This window comes from Zootoca vivipara, chromosome 9 (assembly GCF_963506605.1).
Source record: "Zootoca vivipara chromosome 9, rZooViv1.1, whole genome shotgun sequence".
Lineage (NCBI taxonomy): Eukaryota > Metazoa > Chordata > Lepidosauria > Squamata > Lacertidae > Zootoca > Zootoca vivipara.
Genome location: NC_083284.1, coordinates 17,954,252 through 17,976,794, shown reverse-complemented (window position 1 = coordinate 17,976,794; position 22,543 = coordinate 17,954,252). Strand labels below are relative to the sequence as shown.

The 22,543-nt window shown below is 43.5% G+C and overlaps 1 protein-coding gene across 1 annotated transcript in view; it reads right to left on the bottom strand.

Annotated features, from left to right (window-relative positions):
• Positions 1-11,089: 11,089 nt before the first annotated feature.
• The window catches only part of GRID2 (glutamate ionotropic receptor delta type subunit 2), a 266,673-nt gene continuing 255,219 nt past the window's right edge, over positions 11,090-22,543 (bottom strand). Inside the window, exon 12 of the mRNA XM_035112437.2 lies at positions 11,090-11,513. Coding sequence (XP_034968328.2) covers positions 11,343-11,513 — 171 coding nt within the window. The 3' untranslated portion in view covers positions 11,090-11,342. The remainder of the gene's footprint in view (positions 11,514-22,543) is intronic.

The window sequence follows — 22,543 nt, the reverse complement described above, 5'->3', positions numbered from 1 at the left end:
CTATTAACAAGTTATCACAAAGCCTCAGCAAATTGGAGAGCTTACTCTCACCCTCTTTTTCTTGTCTTTGGTCACAACAGTTAGGTTTGAAGAGTCCAATTACACTGTCACACTTATTCCCTTGGAAAGGTCAGATAGCGTTACAAACCCTCCAATATCACTGCAAATGGACTATGCTGGCTGTATCATTTTTTAAAAAAGAAGATTTGTCCTTAAACAGCCACATTTTCTGTAGTACCAAGGAAAGAAAGGCAACCACTTCAGAAATAGCTTCCCCCTCCTCGTTATTCGAAGCTTTTGTGTTTCAGTGATTCACAGTAATTCTTGAGCAGTTCTTGTGATTCATATACAAAGAGAATAAAAAACTGGAGAGGGTAGTAACAAGAAAAACACAAAAGAACACTCTCTCAGTATTCAGTATCAATATGTCTACCATGGAGTGTTGCCATACTGGGATCTATGGGTTTATTTCAGGTGGAAAGTTAAATAAAATGTTGATATGACACATTTCAGAGAAGCATGATAAATTTAGCACCTGAAGCGTCTGAAAATTTAGCATCCTTGTTGGATAATACTTGTGCCGGGGGTAGGAGAAATATTGTTGGGCTGCAACTCTCAACAGCTCTGACCATTGGCTATGCTGGCTGAGACTGATGGGAGTTGGAGTTTGGAGTGCCACAGATTCCCTGCCTGGTTTATACACAAGGCAGTGCTCAGAAGTAAGTCCCACTGAGCTTAGCAAGATTAACTCACAAGGATAGGAGCAAGATGATGTATAGGGCTGGCAGCTTTCTGAAGTGAGCTGGTGTAGCGTACTGTAAAGATACTGATAGCAGAATCCCATACATGTTAACTAATGCACTGTGTTCAGTGGAGCTTATCCTCTGCTCAGTGTGTGTATAGACTGCAGACTGAGCTATGAATCAAGAAGTCCCTAGTTTGAATCCTGCCTGTGCTGAACCCTGGATCCTCCTGATTTCTCAAAATCTTTAATCCCCTTAGGAAAAATGCTTCTGTTTCTTCTTTTGTTCCTCTTTCCAGGTAATTCTAAAATTACTTGATGATGGTGAACAACAGCAACACCTAGATGCGGACATCATGGTCAAAGAAACCTTGCAGATTGCAAACCACCGAGAGGTGATTTGTACAATAAAATAAAAGACTATCAAACATCCCTTGTTAGGCTTTAAACTAAGGTAAGTGCAACAAAAATCCTGTACCCCATTTATTTGAATTCCCCTGAAATTATCTCTTCCCTTTGATAGTTTTTAACTACGTCTTTCATTTTCTCATTAATCGCCAGAGAATGGTTGAAAGAATGCAGATTCCCCCCCCAGCACAGCACTAAACTTGCCTCTGCCTGAACTCAACAGGCAAGCCCCCCCCCCCGTCAGCCTATTCAATAATACTGAGTAAATAGTAATGTTTTTAAGTTCCTCCTGAAAGATAATAATGGGGGAGACAGATGCACCTTACCAGGGAGGGCACTCCACAAACACGGAACCACCACCTCATTCAAGACTAAAGGGTGGGGAAAGGTTGTCAATCAATGGTTGGGGTGAATGAATAAATGGCTACTAAAAGTAAAGGGACCCCTGACAGTTAAGTCATTGCAGTCGGTTGGACTAGATGATGCTCAGGGTCCCTTCCAACTCTATCATTCTATGTGAGCCCTGCTGATTAATTTCTGGTTGAGCTGAAGGTAACAGGATCTCAAGATGGCAGGAAAAACCAGTAAATTGTGTGCATCCACTCATGCTTTTACTTGCTTGTTTTACTATAAAATTAAAGGAAACCTGAAGAATGTCTCATTCTCTCTCTCTCTCTCTCCCCCCCCCCATTTATATCCAAAACTAAAGTAACTTGGACATCAGACACTTCTGAGAACTGGAAGCTCCCAATTATGTTTGCAGTTACAAGGCCAGTAACCTCTGAAATCTATGAAATCTATCTTATTTCTCTTCTCTGTCTTTAAGACCATCTATGGTGTAGATCAGAAAGCAGAACAGAAGATCCTTGGCCTGTTAATAGAGAGTGGAGGGAAGTGAATGAGATCAGAATTCTTTTCCGTCACCTTATCCTTGACCTCACAGTAGATGGGACATGAACAGAAATGAACAATTGCCACAGCTCTATAGGAAATATAGGCCTTTGCATGATGTAGCCCTGATTAAACCTGCCATTATTTTTTTGATACTTCACACAGTGCACTGCTGATTTTTAAGGCTTAGGACTGAACAGTGACCTTAATATTCATCGCGTGCTGATCCCCACTGAACTGTGGGACATTTGCTTAGAACTCGCCCATACAATTCAACTTATTTTATGCCACTATAATTATTTGAAAGAAAAGGGATTCTAATGTATTCTAAGCAATATGACTTGCCAGGGACCTGGGGTGAGGGAACAGAATGGAAGAGAAACAATAACGTATTAAACTGAAGTTGTGCCTACGTGTCAGAGGCTACCTCAATTCCGTCCCCTCAAAACCTGACAGCCGCTGGCCCACCTATTCTGCTTCTAGCTCTCCCTCAAGCTCTTTGTGGGGCATGGTGGTTATGAAGAGTTCTCAACTGCTGCTACTTTTTTGTGGTGGCAAATAATATATAAACTTTAGGCCAGTGATAGTAAACCCATGGTCTGCAGGATGGACACAGCTGTGTCTGGTGACACACTACCCTCTTTTTCATTTTGCTTTTGAAAAACACCACTTCTGCCTCAGGTAGGACATCATAGTTAGATGGTCTGGAATGCACCTCTATGTTGTCTCTCTCTTCTAAGTCCTTCTAACAATGGTGCCACACCAGAAGGTGGTGTGGAGCTTGTCAATAGTAAGAAGTAGGGGTGTTCACTGACACAAGATTGTTTGGATTTCACTTTGGTGTTTTAGAAAAAGAACAGGAGTAGGTTCAAAGTGTTATTTGAAGAAGTCCTATTCAGTTCACAGTCCAAGTCCAAATCTTAAGTGGAAAAATGAACCACATTCATTATGGGGAGCAAGTGGGGCTGGAAAGGCTATAACAATATTTCTTCTTGACAGAATTGTATGAAATTAGCAAGTATATTAGCTGCTGCTGCATGGATAACAGCTGTCAAATTACAGACACATTTGGTTCAGGGATTTTTGTGCTAGGATCCTTTAAATTTGAGGCCCCATCGCAACATTGGGTTTGGGTGGAGGCCCTCCACATTACAACACTGAGGTTGAAGGAAAGTTTCATTCCACTGAGTTTTAACAATAAACAAAACCAAAGCATTTCTTCTCCCAAGAGAATAGTGGAGTGAGAGGCTCTCCATCACAATGGTGTAATGAGGAGCAAAGTTTCTGGAAGCCCCTGCTTTGCTACATTTGTGTGCGTATGTTGCAAATACTGTCTAAAGCGGGGGTGGCTAACCTTTTTAGACCCAAGGACTGGCCATGACAGTGATTTGTATAGCTAAAGTAGGCACAGACAATCCACACTTGCATGCAAATACTTATTCACCATACCCATATATACAGGTAGGCAGACATGCATAACAGAAGGGGACAGGCACGCACACACAGAGCAATTAAAAGGGTCCCAGAGTTTTCACTGACTATAATAGCACAGAGTAGGAGTTTCTCCTCCTGCCCAGCACTTAGCCACCCATCCTCCCACAAGTGTTTTTGTATCTACTTATCTATTTATATGTGTGGTCAGTTTGTGTGGTGAGTGTGTGCACTCACGGAAGCGTTTGCTGGCCATACTCACTTGGCGATGCACACCAGTGCCATGCAGCCCTTGACATGGGTAACCAGTACTTTAATATGGTTCTTGGGCCACTCCATTGGGACTCTCTGAAGCCATTTTGTCCTAATTTGCTCAATGTCTCAACCTGGGGAAAAGGTCTATGGACAAAGGATTGTTCCTCAGCGTGAGGCATCATAGGGTGCAATGGCAGGGAAAACTCAAGGATAAGGGAGGAGATAGAGGATATCATAGCACTGAGAGGCATTTACTGGGCTGCCTCAAACAGCTACATGCTTTTTGCTGGCACTGCCTGACATAATGTGAAACAATGATAACTTTTGGGCACTCAGAATGTGCTTCTGTGTAATTGACTAAACTGTGCAGAAAGGCAGAAGATGCATAGAAATCCTTTTGGGAAAGAGTTAATGGCAAATGCCTGCTCAGTGAATTATTCTGATCTCTTTAAGAGGCTCCCAATGAGTCACAAAGTCTTCTTGGCATTTCCCTTCTCCCCAATCAAACATTAAATTCTCTCCATCAGTTAGACTAATTTGTACCAGGCCTAATGGTGTTTCTTAAACAGAAGTGCCAACGGTTCGTCAAAATGCACCTCAAAAGTTATCCAGTTAAAGTACTTCCCCTGTATGATTTGTTTCCCCAGTTTCACATCTCTTTCCATTATTCTAATGCAATTTAACCAAGGCCTAATGATGCTTAAGTAATCTCAAAACCAAAACCACTGTGACACCTCAGAGGAAAAGAGATACCATCAGCTCCTTATCCTGGACTGATGTCATGAAAGCAAACTCACTCTCCATAACGTGTGATAAGAAAGTAAATGATACTGGTTAAAATGATTAAAACCTATAACCAAAGTTGTGAATTGTTCCCATTGCGTTGTCAATACCGTGTTTCTCATATTATAAGACATGTCTTATATTTATTTTTTCCTCAAAAACACACACTATGGCTTATTTTCAAGGGATGTCTTATTTCTTTCCTTCTCCTCCTGCCGCGGCCGGCATTGCTGCTGTGCCTATCACTATGTCTTATTTTCGGGGTATGTCTTATATTCCTTGAATGCTTAAAAATCCTGCTATGGCTTATTTTATGGGTATGTCTTAAAATATGAGAAACAGGGTACATATTATTGTGCTTGCTTCATAACCCCCAAAATGCAGATTGTTGTTGTTTAGTCATTTAGTCGTGTCCGACTCTTCGTGACCCCATGGACCATAGCACGCCAGGCACTCCTGTCTTCCACTGCCTCCCGCAGTTTGGTCGGACTCATGTTTGTAGCTTCGAGAACACTGTCCAACCATCTCGTCCTCTGTCGTCCCCTTCTCCTAGTGCCCTCAATCTTTCCCAACATCAGGGTCTTTTCCAGGGAGTCTTCTCTTCTCATGAGGTGGCCAAAGTATTGGAGCCTCAGCTTCACGATCTGTCCTTCCAGTGAGCACTCAGGGCTGATTTCCTTCAGAATGGATAGGTTTGATCTTCTTGCAGTCCATAGGATTGCAAGATATGCACTTGAAATGTGTATACGCAGATACGCACTTGAAAAATCATAAACATTTATTTGCAGACTGTGTTCCAAGTAGCCATCTGAAGCTTTAGCACAAAGAGGTGTGGCTTGGACAATCGAGGCCACCATAGTTTGGGGCAAGAGTGGCCAAAGTTTCTAAGGCCCAGACCAAGAGATACATGCAAGAAACATAATATAACTAACAATTTCTATCCTTGTTACAGGTAGGTAGCTCTGTTGGGCTGAGTCGAAGCAAAATAAAAAAATTCCTTCAGTAGCACCTTAAAGACCAACTAAGTTTTTATTTTGGTATGAGCTTTCGTGTGCATGCACATTTCTTCAGATGTGCATGCACACGAAAGCTCATACCAAAATAAAAACTTAGTTGGTCTTTAAGGTGCTACTGAAGGAATTTTTTTATTTAATTTCTATCCTTGCCAGGCTTGCCTGTGTTTCTCAAAATCTGGTTTCACCTCCTGTTTTTCCATAGTCCCTAGTAAGGCAGCTGGTCCTTCCCTCCAACCACTCAACCTACAATGCTTAAGATAGTTCTTACTAATTTGGCCTTCTCAGTCAGACAGTAGCAGCTGCTGCCTTTACTTCCTCACTCAGGTTCCTCTTTTCCCCCCTTCTTTCATCACAGAACACTAGCTTTGTAGGTCATTTAGTCAAACCCCTTGCTCAATACAGGAACTCCAGAAACGGCAATCCCCATTGGGTGACTGAAGACCTAATGCAAGGGGAAGATTTTAATCTTGCTAGGTTATTGGTTCCATTGTCCATTGGTTCCATTGCTCAAATACTCTCACCATATTTTCTTCCAGACCTGCTGCCTTTTCTATCTTCCTTTCTTTAGCCATGCTACCACAGAAGCCCCTTTCGCTTCCCACCCTCACTTCCAGGGCTCTCTTTTCACTAAGCTTTACAATTTGTTACCTACCATAAGGTCCAGTGGTGGCTGGCACTCGTTGGGACTGGCAGGATGAAAATCAGGGCGGCAAGCAGTAGGCGATGACAGAGCCAATGGCAGGCAAAGCCAACTATTTCTAGCTTTGCCCTCATCCTATTCCCTCCTGAGATATACAAAGGCAACACTGAAACTGAAGAGGAAGAAGCTGGTAGGCAGTTCTATCCTGTGGACTGCTAAGGTGGAAGGAAGGCAGACTGAAGTTGATGGAGCAGAGCTTCATTTGCCCTAATGGACCAGCCTGCAGTGCATAGGCCCTACCTCACATCAACAGTATATACTCATTATTCCAAAGGCACTGAAAGGTGTTCTTCTAGCCCAGGTTTTCTCTTTTATTTGTCCCTTCTTCAACTCTTTGTCCCTTTTTCCTTTGCAACGAGGACCCTGCACCTAAATCCATTGTATGTTCTATCCACTTCCCTCAGCTACCCCAGCCCTGAGATTAAGAGTCTCATGCTCTACCAACTGACCTCAGAACCTTCCTTAACCAACTAGATCTCACTCTGCTCTGACCTCCATTACCTCCCTCAGACACCTACACTTCAGCCTTTGGGCTGGTCTACAAAGCTGTTCTTTGCATGGTGTAAGTCAGTTAACACCCCTTTGTCGCTCCAGTGTATGCTGCAATCCCACTGCAATTGCCACCTACAGGCTTTAACACCGTGAAGCTGACTACCTATATGAAATCCTGATATGTCATAAACACTGCCTTTCTTCTCCTTCTCCCTATCTTGGCGGAGGGGTGGAGAGGGAGAGAGAACGCATGAAACGCCATCAGATTTCAAATGGGTTCCCTATCACATTAAGAAATTTGAAATATTCATGTGAGTGTTTGTTAATTCCACCCAGCACAAATTTATCTCCGTTGGTACTTAGAATGCAGCAACTCAACTTTCCCATCAGAAAGACGAAGGATGATTTGAAAAACCCACATGAGAGCAGTCATGGAAAACTGTGCCAAGGGAGATTTGAAAAACCTCTCTCATAAGAACACTTTCCATTGATACATCTGCTTGCTAAAAACTGCACTCTAGTTTCTCATCAGTAACATTCCTATTGGCCCTCTCTGCATCCATGGCTCCTCTCCCCTTATGACTCAGTCTTCAGTACTGATCATCTAATTATTTTCTCGTTAATTCAAAAATCTCTCTTCTTTGGTATCTTTCACCTCTAGAGATCTTGCAAACATCTGTTCATCCAGATACGAGGCATTCCACTAGGCTAACCTAACTGGGTGGAAATCCAAAATATCCAGATTAAAAGCTGCTTCCTACATTATATTTCATCCTTAACCAGTTCCCAAGTAAACAAAAGACAAACAAACCCAAGTAAACAAAAGACAAACAAACACACCGTCCTCTTCTCTGAATAGTTCATCCATGTAAAAAAGCACAACTCTTGCCTACAAGAACAAAACAAAGGACATGAGCCATGAACATGAAAGGAAGGAGCCTCTTCCTGTGTGTTTTTTGCCCACCAAAAAAAGTACAGTTTTGCACATGTGGGTGCCATTTGGTAAGGATGACTGGCTGTTTCATATGCAAGAGTCTTGGGACAGGACAGCCTGGGAATATTAGTAACAGGTGAGAAGTCTTAAAATTATGTCAGATCATGAGCATGTTTGCAAATAGAGCACAGGGAAAGCAGGGAACAAATTGGGAAATGGAAGGAAGTACCGTATTTTTCCATCTATAAGACGCCTCCATCTATAAGACGCCCCCTATTTTGGGGGACTCAGATTTACGAAAACCCACCCTTGGCACTCTCCATGTATAAGACACCCCCTAATTTTGGACATTATTTTTTAGGGAAAAAAACGTAGTCTTGTACACAAAAAATACGGTATGTCAATGAAGACAGTGGTGAGAGGGCTTTCTCACATGTGTGTGAGAACTAGCCTGAATTCCAAAAGGAAAAACTCTGGATGGGGCTGTAACAGGGCATAGCTACAGAGCATGAGATGCCTTTCGCTGGCTTTTAATGAATTCTGTAGAAATTAATGTTAACAAAGCCAAATAAAGTACAGCCTAATTTAAACTGAATGGGCCCGGAGACATCCACACCATTCAGCACAGCAGATAGGCAGGAATATTCTATGTGATTCATAGTGACTTACTGTACAGCCTTAATGCCAAGACAAATGATTGCTTAGTATGGGGTGTACTGATGCCTGAAGTGAGGAAGACATTACAAAAATGTTAATCTGGCTTTGCAGGAGATATGCTAAGGCACACGACTAAGGGCAGGGTATAAACAGACATGAATTCAAATAATAAAGAATTCTGGATAATCAAAGCCTAGACAATTGTGATTCTATGTTGAATTTATCTCTTTTGTTGTACTCAGAAGGAAGATTGTACCAATCTGTTAGGGCGGTCGGTAATCTACCTTATTTGAAAATACATTCAACCCCTTAGATCTTTATGTATGCACAATGTCTGCAGTTGTTTGAATTTTCTACTTTCCATTCATTACCCAATGCTCATCTTTATGAATGGCTCAGTTCAGAAACAATGACAAACCATGGCTTGCATAATATTATTGTTTATTGTAACCCAAACCATGAATTGAGTTTCCAAAATGTATAATCATGGCATAGAGCTGCTTCTATACTTCCACTTCCACATCACAGTTTCTGATTCTGGTTTGCAAGCCAATCTTAAACTGCACTTTGTCAATTCAGACATCCCACCAAACCATGTTTTGTCAGGATGTGTGCACTGAGGCACTGTGGATTAAATGAAAACTTTAAAAACTTCACAGTCAAAATAACCATTGTTCAGAAAGACTGATGAGCAAGCACACAAGCATTTCTGCAAGGCGTAATTTAAATCAAACCCTATGAATGATGCTTACAGCTCAAGTGCTGATTATTTCTTGCCTAGCTGTCTGACAGAGCTGCACAAAGCTCTGACGAATGCACACAGAAGAGTGAATACAAATAGAGGCTGTAGCCAGAATGAGGCATATTCATTTTGACATAATGAGGCACAACCATTATGAAGGCAGTGCAAAAGAAACTCAGCAAAGCAAACATATAATTCTGCTGGATGTTGTAAACCCAAAACCCAACAAGACAAGGACAAGAGAAAGCAGGGCTGTAATAGCAGAACTCTTTAGTCAGAACTTTACTCAAGCTGGATCTTCAGTGGTTGGGATAGCCCAGGCATTCCCAAACTGCGGCCCTCCAGATGTTTTGGCCTACAACTCCCATGATCCCTAGCTAACAGGACCAGTTGTCAGGGATGATGGGAATTGTAGTCCGAAACATCTGGAGGGCCGAAGTTTGGGGATGCCTGGGATAGCCCATTTATTCCTCCACATTGTGCTTACATTTAGCAACAGTTTTGTGTGGATATGGAAAGAGCCCTATTAAAATATAAAGGTATTTCCAACCATGACTGGGGAAAATAGGACCAATGATTCTGTCAGAACATAGTATTTGTAGCTCCACAAATTTACTTGGACAATGTGAAGTTAGGGGGCCTCTCAGAGCCTTTGAAATGCATCTGGAAATGCTTCAGAGAATGCATACCTGAAGAAGCAGCAGAAGGTCTAAAAAATATAACCTAATACCAAAGCACAGGCATGGCAATTCTGACCATACCTTCACACACCTGCCAGGGTCCACTGGTGCTTTGGCACTCCTGCCTGCCCACTTTCTCTGATGGCAGCTGGATTTGGGAAGCTGCCTGCCATGAGAAATTCGCCACTGAGCTCTAGAGAACCCAATGGAGTGTTGTGCCAAGTCATTGTGGGAACTTAACAGAATGGTCAGCTTTCCAGGATGAGCTCCCAGCTGGTTGCCTACATTCAGAGAGCCACAGATGATGGCAGGGCAAACCCACCAAAAGGGGGTGCAGCAGGTAACACCTTGCCAGGAGGGACGGAGGCTCAAACCTGGCACCTCCTTGACCACAGAGTGAACATAATCAGATTTCTATGAAAACAATGCGTTGTATATTTCAGGTGGAGTATTACTTTATCCACATTATTTTGCCTATGAGATTATAAGAAGCCTCAATCGCAGGCAACATCTAAGTAGATACGACAGCTACAAATCTATTCTGTAGCTTGGTGTGCTAAGGCAGGCATGGCCAAACCTGGCCCTCCAGATGTTTTGGGGCTACAGTTCCCATCATCCCTGACCACTGGTCCTGTTAGCTAGGGATGATGAGAGTTGTAGTCCCAAAACATCTAGAGGGCCAAGTGTGAAAATGCACAAGAGCAGAACTGCATTCAAAAACTGGCTTGCCAAATTTATGAATGCAAGAAAAAGTTAATGAAGTTGGTGAGAGTCTTCTTTCTGAAGAGACCCATAAAACTAGAGGTGACCAACAGTGAGTTCAGTATTGAATTTTGGCCCCTTGATTCTACCCTTTCTCCAGTGGGATCCCAAAGTGAAATACAACCTCTCCACAGAAGGAAGTCCTGTTGCCAATATTCATGTGCATCTTCATTTCCAGATGTATGCCCTACACTCACTGTGTTGTTGTTGGAGATCATCAGAAGACTCCCTGCTGCCACGCCCTCCCAAAGAAACCCTTTACTTTCTCTAGGGAAGTAATATCTGGAATTTCAAGTGAGTCTTGTGTGGCCCACTCTCCACCATTTACTTAATTTGTTGGTCCCTCCACGTTATTCCAAAGTGGATGTTATTTAGCCAAGCTACAGTACTTCTTTGTTTTCTTCAAACACTCAGGTAGGTTATTACTTTTTTAAAAACAAACAAACAAACTGGTAGGACAGAATATGATCCACATCAGCTCTAAAGTATTTGCTGTATTAGACAGCATACTGGATGACATCAACTGCTGTGTGTGGCCCAGAATGATTTAAAACAAATTATTTCATTCTAGAAAAAAGGGAAAGGAACCCTGTCTCTAAATATGACTATATGCAGCTGTCATGATCTGCTTCCCAGATATGTAATATCAGCCAGCTTCAGGGTTATTGACCTCTGCGATGCAGCCCCAGTTCTAATGTAATCGCACTGCTTCTGTCTCCCCTCCTCTCACTTTTTACAGAAACTCCCAAAATAAAGCCACACATGACAACACACAATTTCATGCCTAACCTCTTCTCACAGTAAGAAGAAGAAGATGGGTGTATCACAGATTCCACCCACCCACACAATTTACCTTTGTGAGAATACATCTCTGTAAGGGCTCCCATGTTGAAGGGCAATTCCATAGCCTCGATCTGCAATAGCGTTTCCAATAGTGTAGAAGGAACAATCTGGATCATTCAGAGCAACATATTCCAAAACTGCTGCATCCCACACAAAGGCATAATTTCCATATTTGACCTGGTTGGGGGAGAAGAAAAAGGAAAGCAAATGCTGAAATTTCACTTCTAGTGCTCCAAGAAGAGGTAAAAATTATACCCTCTGAAAGCTTATCATGCAGAGGTATTCTCCAGCACAATTTTCAGTGTATAAAAAGATGAATAGATACCCCTGCAGCAGAAGCTCCCTGCACTACAGAAGCATGTTTATTTATTTGCCTAATTTACACCCCACCTTTTCCCCCTGATGGAACTCAAGATTATGCATGTAAGGATTCCACAGAAGAGGTCTCCCATCCAGGCACTGACCAGATCTAAATCTGCTTCTGCTTCAGCAAACCATGCCTTCAAACCATGGTTTGGGGCAATATTAAGAAACACTACCATTGTCATAGGTCCTTGGATGTAGCTTCCAGTACTTAGTATTTATTTATTTAAATATATATATTTAGCCAGCCCATCATCAAATGATTCCAAGGTGGGTGACAACATGGTTAAAAACAAACAATTTTTCAGCTCCCAATTGCAATGGCAGCTAACATCCCATAACTGAAGAGGCAAACAAATAGGTTTTTTGCACCTAAAATGTCAGCAATTGACATATGTGCAGGGAGAGGGAGTTCCACAACCAGGACACCACTGAGAAGGCTTCACCACCCAATGTATTTCCCAGTGGTGGGACAATGAAACTCAACCCTTGATTTAAGGATCTGGGAAAGCTAGTGTTTCTTCAAATACTTGGGTCATTTAGCATACCACTCAGCTGTCCCGCTTTGAGCAGGATATCCCAGATTCACAGAAGCCATCTCGGCTTCTGGTTGGATCCTGGGATGTCCTGTTTTGGCTCCTGCAAGGCTGCTCATCACCCAGACACCTGTTTTTGTTGGGCTGTGTTCTCACACAAGTCACCTGGCTCCTGCAAGAGCATGGCCCCCAAAGATGCCTGTTGGGTGGGGGGCTGTGCTCCTGCAAGAGCCCTGAAAGGCGCGCATCTTGATTTTCCTCTGTGGCATGTTGGAGGGTATGATTTATTATGCCTTCTGTTTAGGGCCTCCAATTGTGGCTTTCACTGACAAGCTTGGGAAACCTGCAACATAATGATACCCAAGCACAAGATTTATCATGCTCTAGACATGATGGGGGAATCTGCCTGATACCAAGTAAGGCCATTAGTCCATCTAGTTCTGTATTGGCTGTACTGACTGCCAGCGGATCCCCAGGGTTTCAGATAGGAGCATTTCCCCAGCTCTGCCGGGAGATGCTGGGGATTGCACCAGAGACCTTCTGCATGCAGAACAGATGCTCTGAGCTACGCAGGGGTAGAGGCCAACCTCACACAGAACTTCCAATTTTGTGAAGCTCTGTGTCCTTTGTAAAGTGTAGTTCTGCACTTAGACTAAAAATGAAAATTCCTATTGAAAAGCAATGGAAGAATGGGAAATGAGCTGATTGTCAACTCTGTACCATCTCCTCACATTGTCCCTGTCCCTGCTATTCCCCAGCGGCGTTACATATAAGTTCTGCTCTTCCATTAAGTGATTCCATCAGTCAGTCAAGCATCGAGAGCACCAGCTTGATTTTCTACACACCGCCTGTTCTCTGGCTGCCTGGAGAAGTCATGTTTCTTTCTCTCCCTAGTCCCACACAACACTTTCCCCTCAATACCTCCAACCAATTACACCGTCTCCAAAGGAAACAAGCTCATTAAATGTACAAAGTCAACATGGAATAAATATGTAACAGCTAAGTATAAAAGAAACAATACAAAAAGGCTGTCTGGAGCCAGGCAAACCAAAAGGGAACAGGGGGAAAAAAATACTCCTACACAAACTAAATAGAATAATAAATCACATGGTATCATTATATCATGCTTGACGATCTAGATGATATTTGCAAAATCTGTTTACATACAGGAGTTACTGAAGTGCCTCTTCAGACCAGTTCCTCATTTCTAAGATGTAACACACAGGAGACACTTTTGTTTGGGATGCGTTACTCTCCACCCCACCCCCAAGAGCAATACATCTTTTCTTAAGTAAACAAAGCAAGCCTGGAGAGAAACTGTATTTTCTTCATGGGCATTTAGAGCTGAAGAAGTGTTTCTGAGAGGAATTTTAGAAGCAGAAATAAGGAGAGCACCTGAAGTGCTTTGGGCATTGCTAACCTCAGGCTGTAAAGACTCATAACAAGCTTAACTCTGACACTGACATGGCCCAGTGAGGCGGAATAGGTACTTCTCTGTGGTGGCACCCTGGCTGTGGAATCCCCTCCCCACAATGCTGTGTTTGTCCCCGCACATCACTCTCTTTTTGACATCAGTCGAAAAAAATAAAAATAAAAAATTGTCCAGTAGCACTGAATGAAACCCAGATTATTCTTGCTACCTATAGCATTTTTATAACCGGGGCCCCAGTAAAATGGGCTGGAGTAGATGAACTTTAAGTTCCCTTTTAGTCAGCCCTGTTATTGTATGACCCAGCAACTGCATGTGAAAAGGAAACCTGCTAAAGATGGAACTCAATCATTCTAATATCACTCACTGCTCATGGCAGATTTGTATTCCTGAATTCTACATTTCCACATCATTATATTGCCATTTCATGTGGAGATAATGGCATTTCAGGGTGGCAGCAAATTGGAATGTGGAGCACACGCTACCTCCCGAGCACACAGGAGCAGCAAAGCGAGATCGGCATGAAGGAAGCATATTGTCATTCAGCAGGAATCATGACTTTGTAGTCAATCAGGATGGAAAGCATTAGCACTACAAACCATACCCTTTGTCTCTCCACCACACTTTGCTAGCATTAACACACCTACCACCAGGGAGAGGCTGCAAAAACGGCGGTGGGGTGGGGGTGGAATGGAAAGTCTGAGAATATGATGAAAATCTCCCATTCCGTATCACAAACCCAACCAGTGAGTGCATGAGTTCATAAAGGCCATCTCTGCTTTTCCAGTTCACTGGACATAAGTGAAGACAGTACAGTGATTATCTAGCCAAACTAATTGACTTCCTGTTGTTGTTTGTCTCAAACAACTCAGCAGGAATTGCCATTATAATGGGATCTATTTTGCATTATTTGCATCCCATGGGAATGTCTAAGCACATCACTAGTGATACATCAGCAGGTCCACAATGAGTGGGTGTCAATGAAATGTTCTAGGACTCCCCTCACTTAAGAAACATAGCTGCCATACACAGAGCCAGGCTGATTCTACTTAGAGCAGGGATAGGGAACCTGTGGCTCTCTAGATTGCTGACCATTGGCCATGCTGACAGGGACTGTCACCACCATCTGGAGGCCACGGATTCCCCACCCCAGACTTCTGCTGGAGCTGTTCCAAGAACAAAGGCTTTGCACTCGATTTGGGGAGCATGAAATGCATGACTATTTATTTATACATTTGCTTACCTGCCCATTACAATAAAATAAGTCAAACAAGTAAATCAATTCCAAAATCCGACTACGGTATATAAGCTTATATAAGACTTGGCATGAGTTTATTTTAGAAGTGCTGCTAACATTCCTATGGTTTTTTCACTAGCTTCTGCCACTGCTCCCTCGGGTGGTCAACAGCCCAAGCCAATCCCCAGCACTTATTTAGAGGTTCAGATGTGCTGTGCGATACTGTTCCATTTTTACTCATTCATACAGCTTAGTTCATCAGAGGAAATAGCTTGGAATCTTGGTTTTAATAGTCAACGTGCCAAGGATATGAATGCATAGAGCTGTGTCATACTGAGTCTGACCAGCTAGCCCAGTGCTGTCATTTCATTAGCCCATGAAGCATTGCCTACTTTACCAGCAGGATCATCAAAAGGGCTGTTTCCCAGGCTTGCTGCTTTTGACACTGGAACTAAACCTGGGACTACTCTGCTTGCAAAACATGTGATCTATGATGGAACTCTGCCCCTTCTTAAGAACACAAGAAGAGCCTGCTGGATAAGGCCAATGGCCCACCTAGTCCAGCATCCTATTCTCACGGGGGCCAACCTGATGCCTGTGGGAAACACTAAAGTAGGACCCCGAGCACAACAGCACTCTCCCCTCCTGCAGTTTTCAGCAACTGGTATTCAGAAGCATTGCTGCCACCGACCGTGGAGACACAGCATAGCCATCGTGTCTAGTAGTCATTCATAGCCTTATCCTCCGTGATTCCAAGCTATTCCCTTGGATGAACTAAGGGCCACTCTGTTTATTCATTGCGGGTACATGAAAGAGAGGTTCTTCATAGCTTTAAACCGTTCCATGAAGAAAAAGAACACAGCCCCTCCTATTCCACCACTTTGTGTTTTGCAACAGCGTTTACTGCTGTTAAGGAGAGCCGCGGTGCTTCGGGGATGCTGTTAGATTAGACAGGCAGATCACAGAGATACATTTTGCAGGCAGAAATATAGAGTGACATACTCTTTTACCTTGGCTCACAGCTGCAGGCCAGGCAGGCACATGAGTGAATGCAGGGGAGAGAGAAAATGCTCTCCCTCCATACAAACACCAGCTTTACCCAGCACTGCAGTTTGCCTCTGATCAGGTCTTTATGTGTCAGTTTTACTTACCTCATTCTAGATGTCAGCAGCTTCCAGCTAGGAAACATTTCTAATCTGCACCCCCTCCCATTTCTAAGCATTCCAGAAAGAATTCAGGAACACATTCTAGAAGAGCAGTTGTGTTAGTTGGTTGCAGTTGCAGTTGCAGTTGCAGTTGCAGTTGCAGTTGCAGTTGCAGCAGCAGCCTTGTGGCATGAGCTCTCTTTGACAAAAAGCACACTTCTTCATCAGATGCATAAGGTCAACAGTGAATGTGCTGAATGTCTATATGCACATAGATTTATGGTATAGTTTTCAACTAAATCATACTCAGATTAGACCCATTGAAATTAATTAACCAAAGTTTGCTATCCTGCTAGGGTAGCTCAGTCAGTAGAGCAAGAGACTCTTAATCTGGGGGTTGTGGGTTTGAGCCCCACATTGGACAAAAGATTAACGCATTGCAAGGGGTTGGACTAGATGACCCTCATGGTCACTTCCAACTCTACAATTCTATGATCTCCATTAATGCTAATGGATCTACTCTGAGTAGGACTAGCATTGAGTACCATCTGTGGTAGTTATATGTACCCTGCTGTCACAGAGCTGAGAAGCTCCCAAGGCAGTTTTTACGGGATTAGACTTTCATCTGGATGAGAAACCAACAGAGACTTGTGGTGCAATTTATATAACTACATAGGAAATGAAAGTAACCACAAGAAGTCTCAGTTCCGAGTTCCGGTTCCGGTCGCAGGAATGGCTGACCCTTTTTCCATCTTTCCGACCTTCATAAGGAATTTGGCGGTTGCTAGGGGAGTAAATGGCAACCTCCCCACCTCTCCGGGGGTTACGGAGAGGGCCGCAGGCCCGCAGATGCCCCTAAACCCACCCCGACTGTTCAAGGGGCGGGGGGGCCAGGGCTGAAAGCACTTATGGAGGTGCGGAGCTCCCCGGACGCCGACCTGCGTAGCGGGATCTCCATGATTAAAGAAGATAATTGGGCTTAAATTCATGGACGTGCTTCAAAGAGGAAGGGCAGAAGCTCTGTTTATTGCCAAGGAATTTTCGCTGCTGAGCGTGAGGAGTGAGGGAGTATATCATCGGCAAGAAAGATTGATTGGGACGCCACGAGAAGGGAAGTGAGTCTTCTTTATTCTTTCATACACTCTACGAGTTATTTTATACCTTCCCGGACGTGATGTCCTGTTTGTTTGGAACAAATGAGAAATGGAACTTAACTGTGTGAGTTAGACTCTATAAAACTATTGATATGATATGGTTAGAAGCTGTAAAACTGTTGAAGAGAGGGCCCCCCCTCCAACTGGACAATCGGAGTGTGGCTGGAAGCGTTTGGATTTATGAGGTGTGACGCACTTGGAATTTGAACAGCGATCTGAAGTTAAGTTCAGCTATAGGGCAAGGAGAGCTATAAATCTGTTAAGAGTTTCTACATAATGTGACAGCTGTGCCTATGCCCGGAAAGCTGTAAATTTTACTATGATCGTCTGCAAAAAAAAACGTCGAGAAGAAAACGAAAGTGATCTGAGCTTTTCAAGATGGCGCTGTTTTGTGTTGAAAGACCTACGCAAGAAGAAAGCACTCCAGACAAAGAGGATTTATGGGGATTTAGGGGGAGGCCGGACTGATTAAAACTCACACAGGAGAATGAATATATGGGAAATCTCATTTGATGCTTATTTCAGCAGCGGTGGAAAAATCGGATGAATGGATGAAAGAAGAAAATATTTTAGTGACTGCAGGGGAAGATCGGGATTATCATGGATTATGAGTGACTATTTGGACTTTAGAATAAAGACGGCAGTAAGCAGTTGCGAGAAAACCCCAATTTTTTGAAGCATGGGAACTCCAAAATTGTATATGATTTGGTATAATATTCGGTTTAATTGATATGGATTTGTATAATTTGGAATAATGGATGTGATATAGTTGTATTTTAATTGGAAAATTAATAAAAATAGATTGTAAAAAAAAAAAAGAAGTCTCAGTTCCAGCTAAGAGACAATAACATCAAGAGAGAATATTTAACTTCATAATTACCAGTTATTACAAACTGATAGGGATGCGGGTGGTGCTGTGGTCTAAACTACAGAGCCTAGGGCTTGCCGATCAGAAGGTCGGCGGTTCGAATCCCCGTGATGGGGTGAGCTCCTGTTGCTCGGTCCCAGCTCCTGCCAACCTAGCAGTTTGAAAGCATGTCAAAGTGCAAGTAGATAAATAGGTACTGCTTCGGCGGGAATGTAAATAGTGTTTCCGTGTGCTGCTCTGGTTTGCCAGAAGCAGCGTAGTCATGCTGGCCACATGACCTGGAAGCGGTACACTGGCTCCCTCAGCCAGTAAAGTGAGATGAGCGCCACAACCCCAGAGTCGTCTGTGACTGGACTTAATGGCCAGGGGTCCCTTTACCTTTACCTTTACAAACTGATAATTGATGGGATGAAAGTAGATGTGGAGAGGGAAATTTAATCCTTATCTAGTTGTGGTGCTGAGGAAAATCCCTATTTGCTATGGGGAGCGGGAGCCTTAATTGATGTAAACACTGCCAGGTTTGCACCAAAGTAATTGGACACAATCTAGTACAGAATTAGACATTCTTATGTCTTTTGAATTCAATGAGGTTATAGAAACCTAACTTTGTACTGGACTGTGGCCATTGCTGGTTTAGATGTTAAGATTCCATTAAACAAATAACCCAAGATTGCATCAACCTCCCTGGTCTGACATTTTCAGCGTTATCTGAGGGTGTTTCAAAGGAGTTTCAAAATTCTGTACAGATCCTTTTTTCTTCCTTGAAAGCAGCCCCATGTGTCAACTTGCTTTCCCCACATAGATCGCTCTCCTCTTAAGTCTTGACACTCACTCCCAGTCCCTTCAAAGGAACTTCAAAGCTGCTGGGGGCATGAACAGAAGAGCAATGGGCCAAACTTGATTTGTGTAGTTGTGAATTGCCAGAACTTTTTCCTCTTCAAGCTAGAGGTTCGTTTCCATCAGAAAAAAACAAAAAACAAAAACAAAACCCAACTTAGTTGAGTTTTAATGTTTTGCTGTGGGAACTTAGGAAGCTTCCTTTTACTGAGCCAAACCATTGGTCTATCTAGGTCAGTGTGTTCTACAATGATTGGCAGTGGCTCTCCAGGGTTTCAGGCAGAAGACACTCCACACCCCAACCCTAACTGGAGATGCTGGGGATTGAAACTGGGACCTTCTGCATGCCTGAGGTATGGCACTTCCCCTAAACAGTGGTGAATGAGCTGTAAACTCTTGTTCAGTTTCAGTTTAGTGTCCAGAAGTACTTGTGGCCTTCAGAAGTTTCCCAGAGCTATTCAAACCTCAGGCAGTTTGACTGCTTTCCAGCAGTGGCCTTAGTTGCCAAGTATCCGGGAAACCCCCGGATTTTAATCTGTTTCCCGCTGTTCTCCCGAATGGAAAAAAATCCTGGAAATCCCCTGGATTTCCTACCTGCCAGGGAGCCTCCATTTTGGGTGCCGCTCTTCCCATGTGTGGGCACCGGAAATCGGGCAGAGCGGCACCGGAAATCGCTTCTATGCATGCCTGGTGGCCATCTTGGTGGTGGCCGCAAGGCAGTGGCCGTCACCAAGATGGCCGTCGCCATGCGGCCACCAACAAGATGGCTGCCGGGCATGCGTAGAAGTGACTTCCGGTGCCACTCTGCCCGATTTCTGGTGCCCACATATGGGAAGAGCGGCCCTGGAAGTTGCTTCTATGCAACTTCCGGTGCCACGCCGCTGCTGATCCCGCATTTTTCAGCGGGAGACTTGGCAGGTATGGCAGTGGCTGGTAGGCAGGGATGTCACTGCACACCTGGTCTTCCAGCAGTGGCATTGCTGTGCTTACCAGGTGGGGGGGGGGACTTCCCACTGCCTCCCTCCTCTCAGTATGTGCAGCAACACTGCTGATAGGCCAGGGTGTGTGGTGCCTCCTCACTGGCCACTCCTGCTGCCTGTTTTTCTGGCCTTCAGAAGGAGGACTCAAGCCATCAGAGAAATGGGTTGCAATTTCAGAGGAACTTCTGGTGGCTTCTACACTAGAGCTTAACATTTTATTTATCCTGTTTATTAGATTTATGTCCCTATATCTATCTATCTATCTATCTATCTATCTATCTATCTATCTATCTATCTATCTATCTATCATCTATCATCTATCTATCTATCTTGAGAGTCCCATGGACTGCAAGAAGATCAAACCTATCCATTCTTAAGGAAATAAGCCCTGAGTGCTCACTGGAAGGACAGATCCTGAAGGTGAAGCTCCAATACTTTGGCCACCTTATGAGAAGACTCCCTGGAAAAAACCCTGATGTCGGGAAAGATTGAGGGCACAAGGAGAAGGGGATGACAGAGGACGAGATGGTTGGACAGTGTTCTCGAAGCTACCAACATGAGTTTGACCAAAGTGCGGGAGGCAGTGGAAGACAGGAGTGCCTGCCATGCTCTGGTTCATGGGGTCATGAAGAGTCGGACACGACTAAACGACTAAACAACAACAACATATCTCTCTGTAGCTGAGTGGCTTGTGTGTTTTCCTTTAAATGCACTAAATAAAAAAAAAAGCTCCCAAACCTCACGGAAATAGAATTTTGATAAACATTCCACGCAGGCATATTCTTGCAAGGTGTTTAAGGTCCAGTCTTCCTGAAGCTGCTGGACCGCTAGCCATTGATGGAGTTAGGATGTTCCTTCCAAATAAGACTGCTCCAACTATTTGTCCATCAAGCCCAGTAAATAATGTCTGCTCTACTTGGCAGTAGCTCTCCAAGCTCTCAAACAGAGGCCAGCTGCCTGATCCTTTTAATTGGAGATACCAGAGATTAAACCTGTGACATTCAGACTCTCCAGGGTTTCAGGCAAGGGGCATTCCTAGCCTTACCTGGAGATCTAAGGATTAAACCTGGGAAATTCTGCATGTAAATCATATACTGTGCTACTAAGCTATAGTCCTTTCCGCTGATTTATGCACTGCATGCTATTTATGAAGGGTTGTAGCTTAGTGGCATCACATCTGCTTCGCATGCTAAAGTCCCTGGTTTAATTCTTGGCACCTTCAGGTAGGGCTGTGAATGTCCTCTGTCTTAAACCTTAGAGAGCCACTGCTGGTCAGTGCAGACAATATTGAGTTAGATGGACCAATGGATCTGACATGCTAAAAGGCAGCTTCCCATGTTCCTAGCACATTGTGTGACCTCTTCCCATAGCCAGTGCTGCTGTTGTTGTTTAGTCGTTTAGTCGTTTAGTCGTGTCCGACTCTTCGTGACCCTATGGACCATAGCAGGCCATGGAATTCCTGTCTTGCACTGCCTCCCACAGTTTGGTCAAACTCATGTTCATAGCTTTGAGAACACTGTCCAACCATCTCATCCTCTGCCGTCCCCTTCTCCTAGTGCCCTCAATCTTTCCCAACATCAGGGTCTTTTCCAAGGATTCTTCTCTTCTCATGAGGTCCCTTATAACTAGTTGGGAACCAGGCCAAGACCTGTTCCCCATTTCAGTAAGCATCTCCCAGACCCTGATCCTAGAAAGCATCTATGGCCCAAAAGGCTGTGGATCACTTTGCTTTGCATGCAAAAGATACCAAGTTCAATTCCTGGATTCTTCAGCTAGGGCTAGGATAGTCCCCTGCCTGAAACCTTGGTGATCCACAGCCAGTCAATGTGGTTAGATGGACCCAGGGTCTGGTTTAGTATAAGGCATATTACTATGTCCTGTCCTTTTCAGTGCAAACTAGCTTAAAACTGGTAGCTTTGTGAGGCCTTTGGTATCATGGTGTCTGTATGTAGATATCTCAAAACCAGTCGTTATGATGCTGCGTTGGAATGTCTGTTTCTATCTCTGGCTGTAAACCAGAGGCAAAACAAGTATCTCAACAATAGATAATATGGCTTCCTCAAATTGAGCCTTCTTCTATCAAAGATTCCCTTAGTGATGGATGTTGGGATCAGAATGTATTGTATTATGCCATCAGTTACATGACGCCTGCTCTATACCAATTTCAGCATGCTTTATCTATCAAACCTGGCAAAATTTATATCCAAGCAGATGTTTATTACACCATGTGACACATTTTATATCCATTATGTGATCTATGTTCTTCATTTTGGCAGGCTGTGCCATACATCTTTTCTGTAAGCGCTTTTATTTGTTCTTATATATGTTTTGCCATATTTTATGTCCCAACAGATCCCCATTTTTGCCTTACAGCTCACTCAAGGAGAAAGGCCACGCATAAAAATTCTTATGGTCCAATTCCCTTTTTGGTATAATGCCATCCTACCTGCTGACACTTGATTTCAGTTGGGAGAAGACTTGCTACTCTGCTCAGTTCTATGACTTCCATTTGATTTGGGAAACAGAAACAGGAACAGATGTAAGAAATGATAGTGTGGCATGTTCAGAAGGAGGTGGAACTGTTCATCAGGTTCTTTTTTCCTTTATGGGGCACATTCACTCTCACAGAATTCTTTTGGCATTTCAGCTGTGATCGAC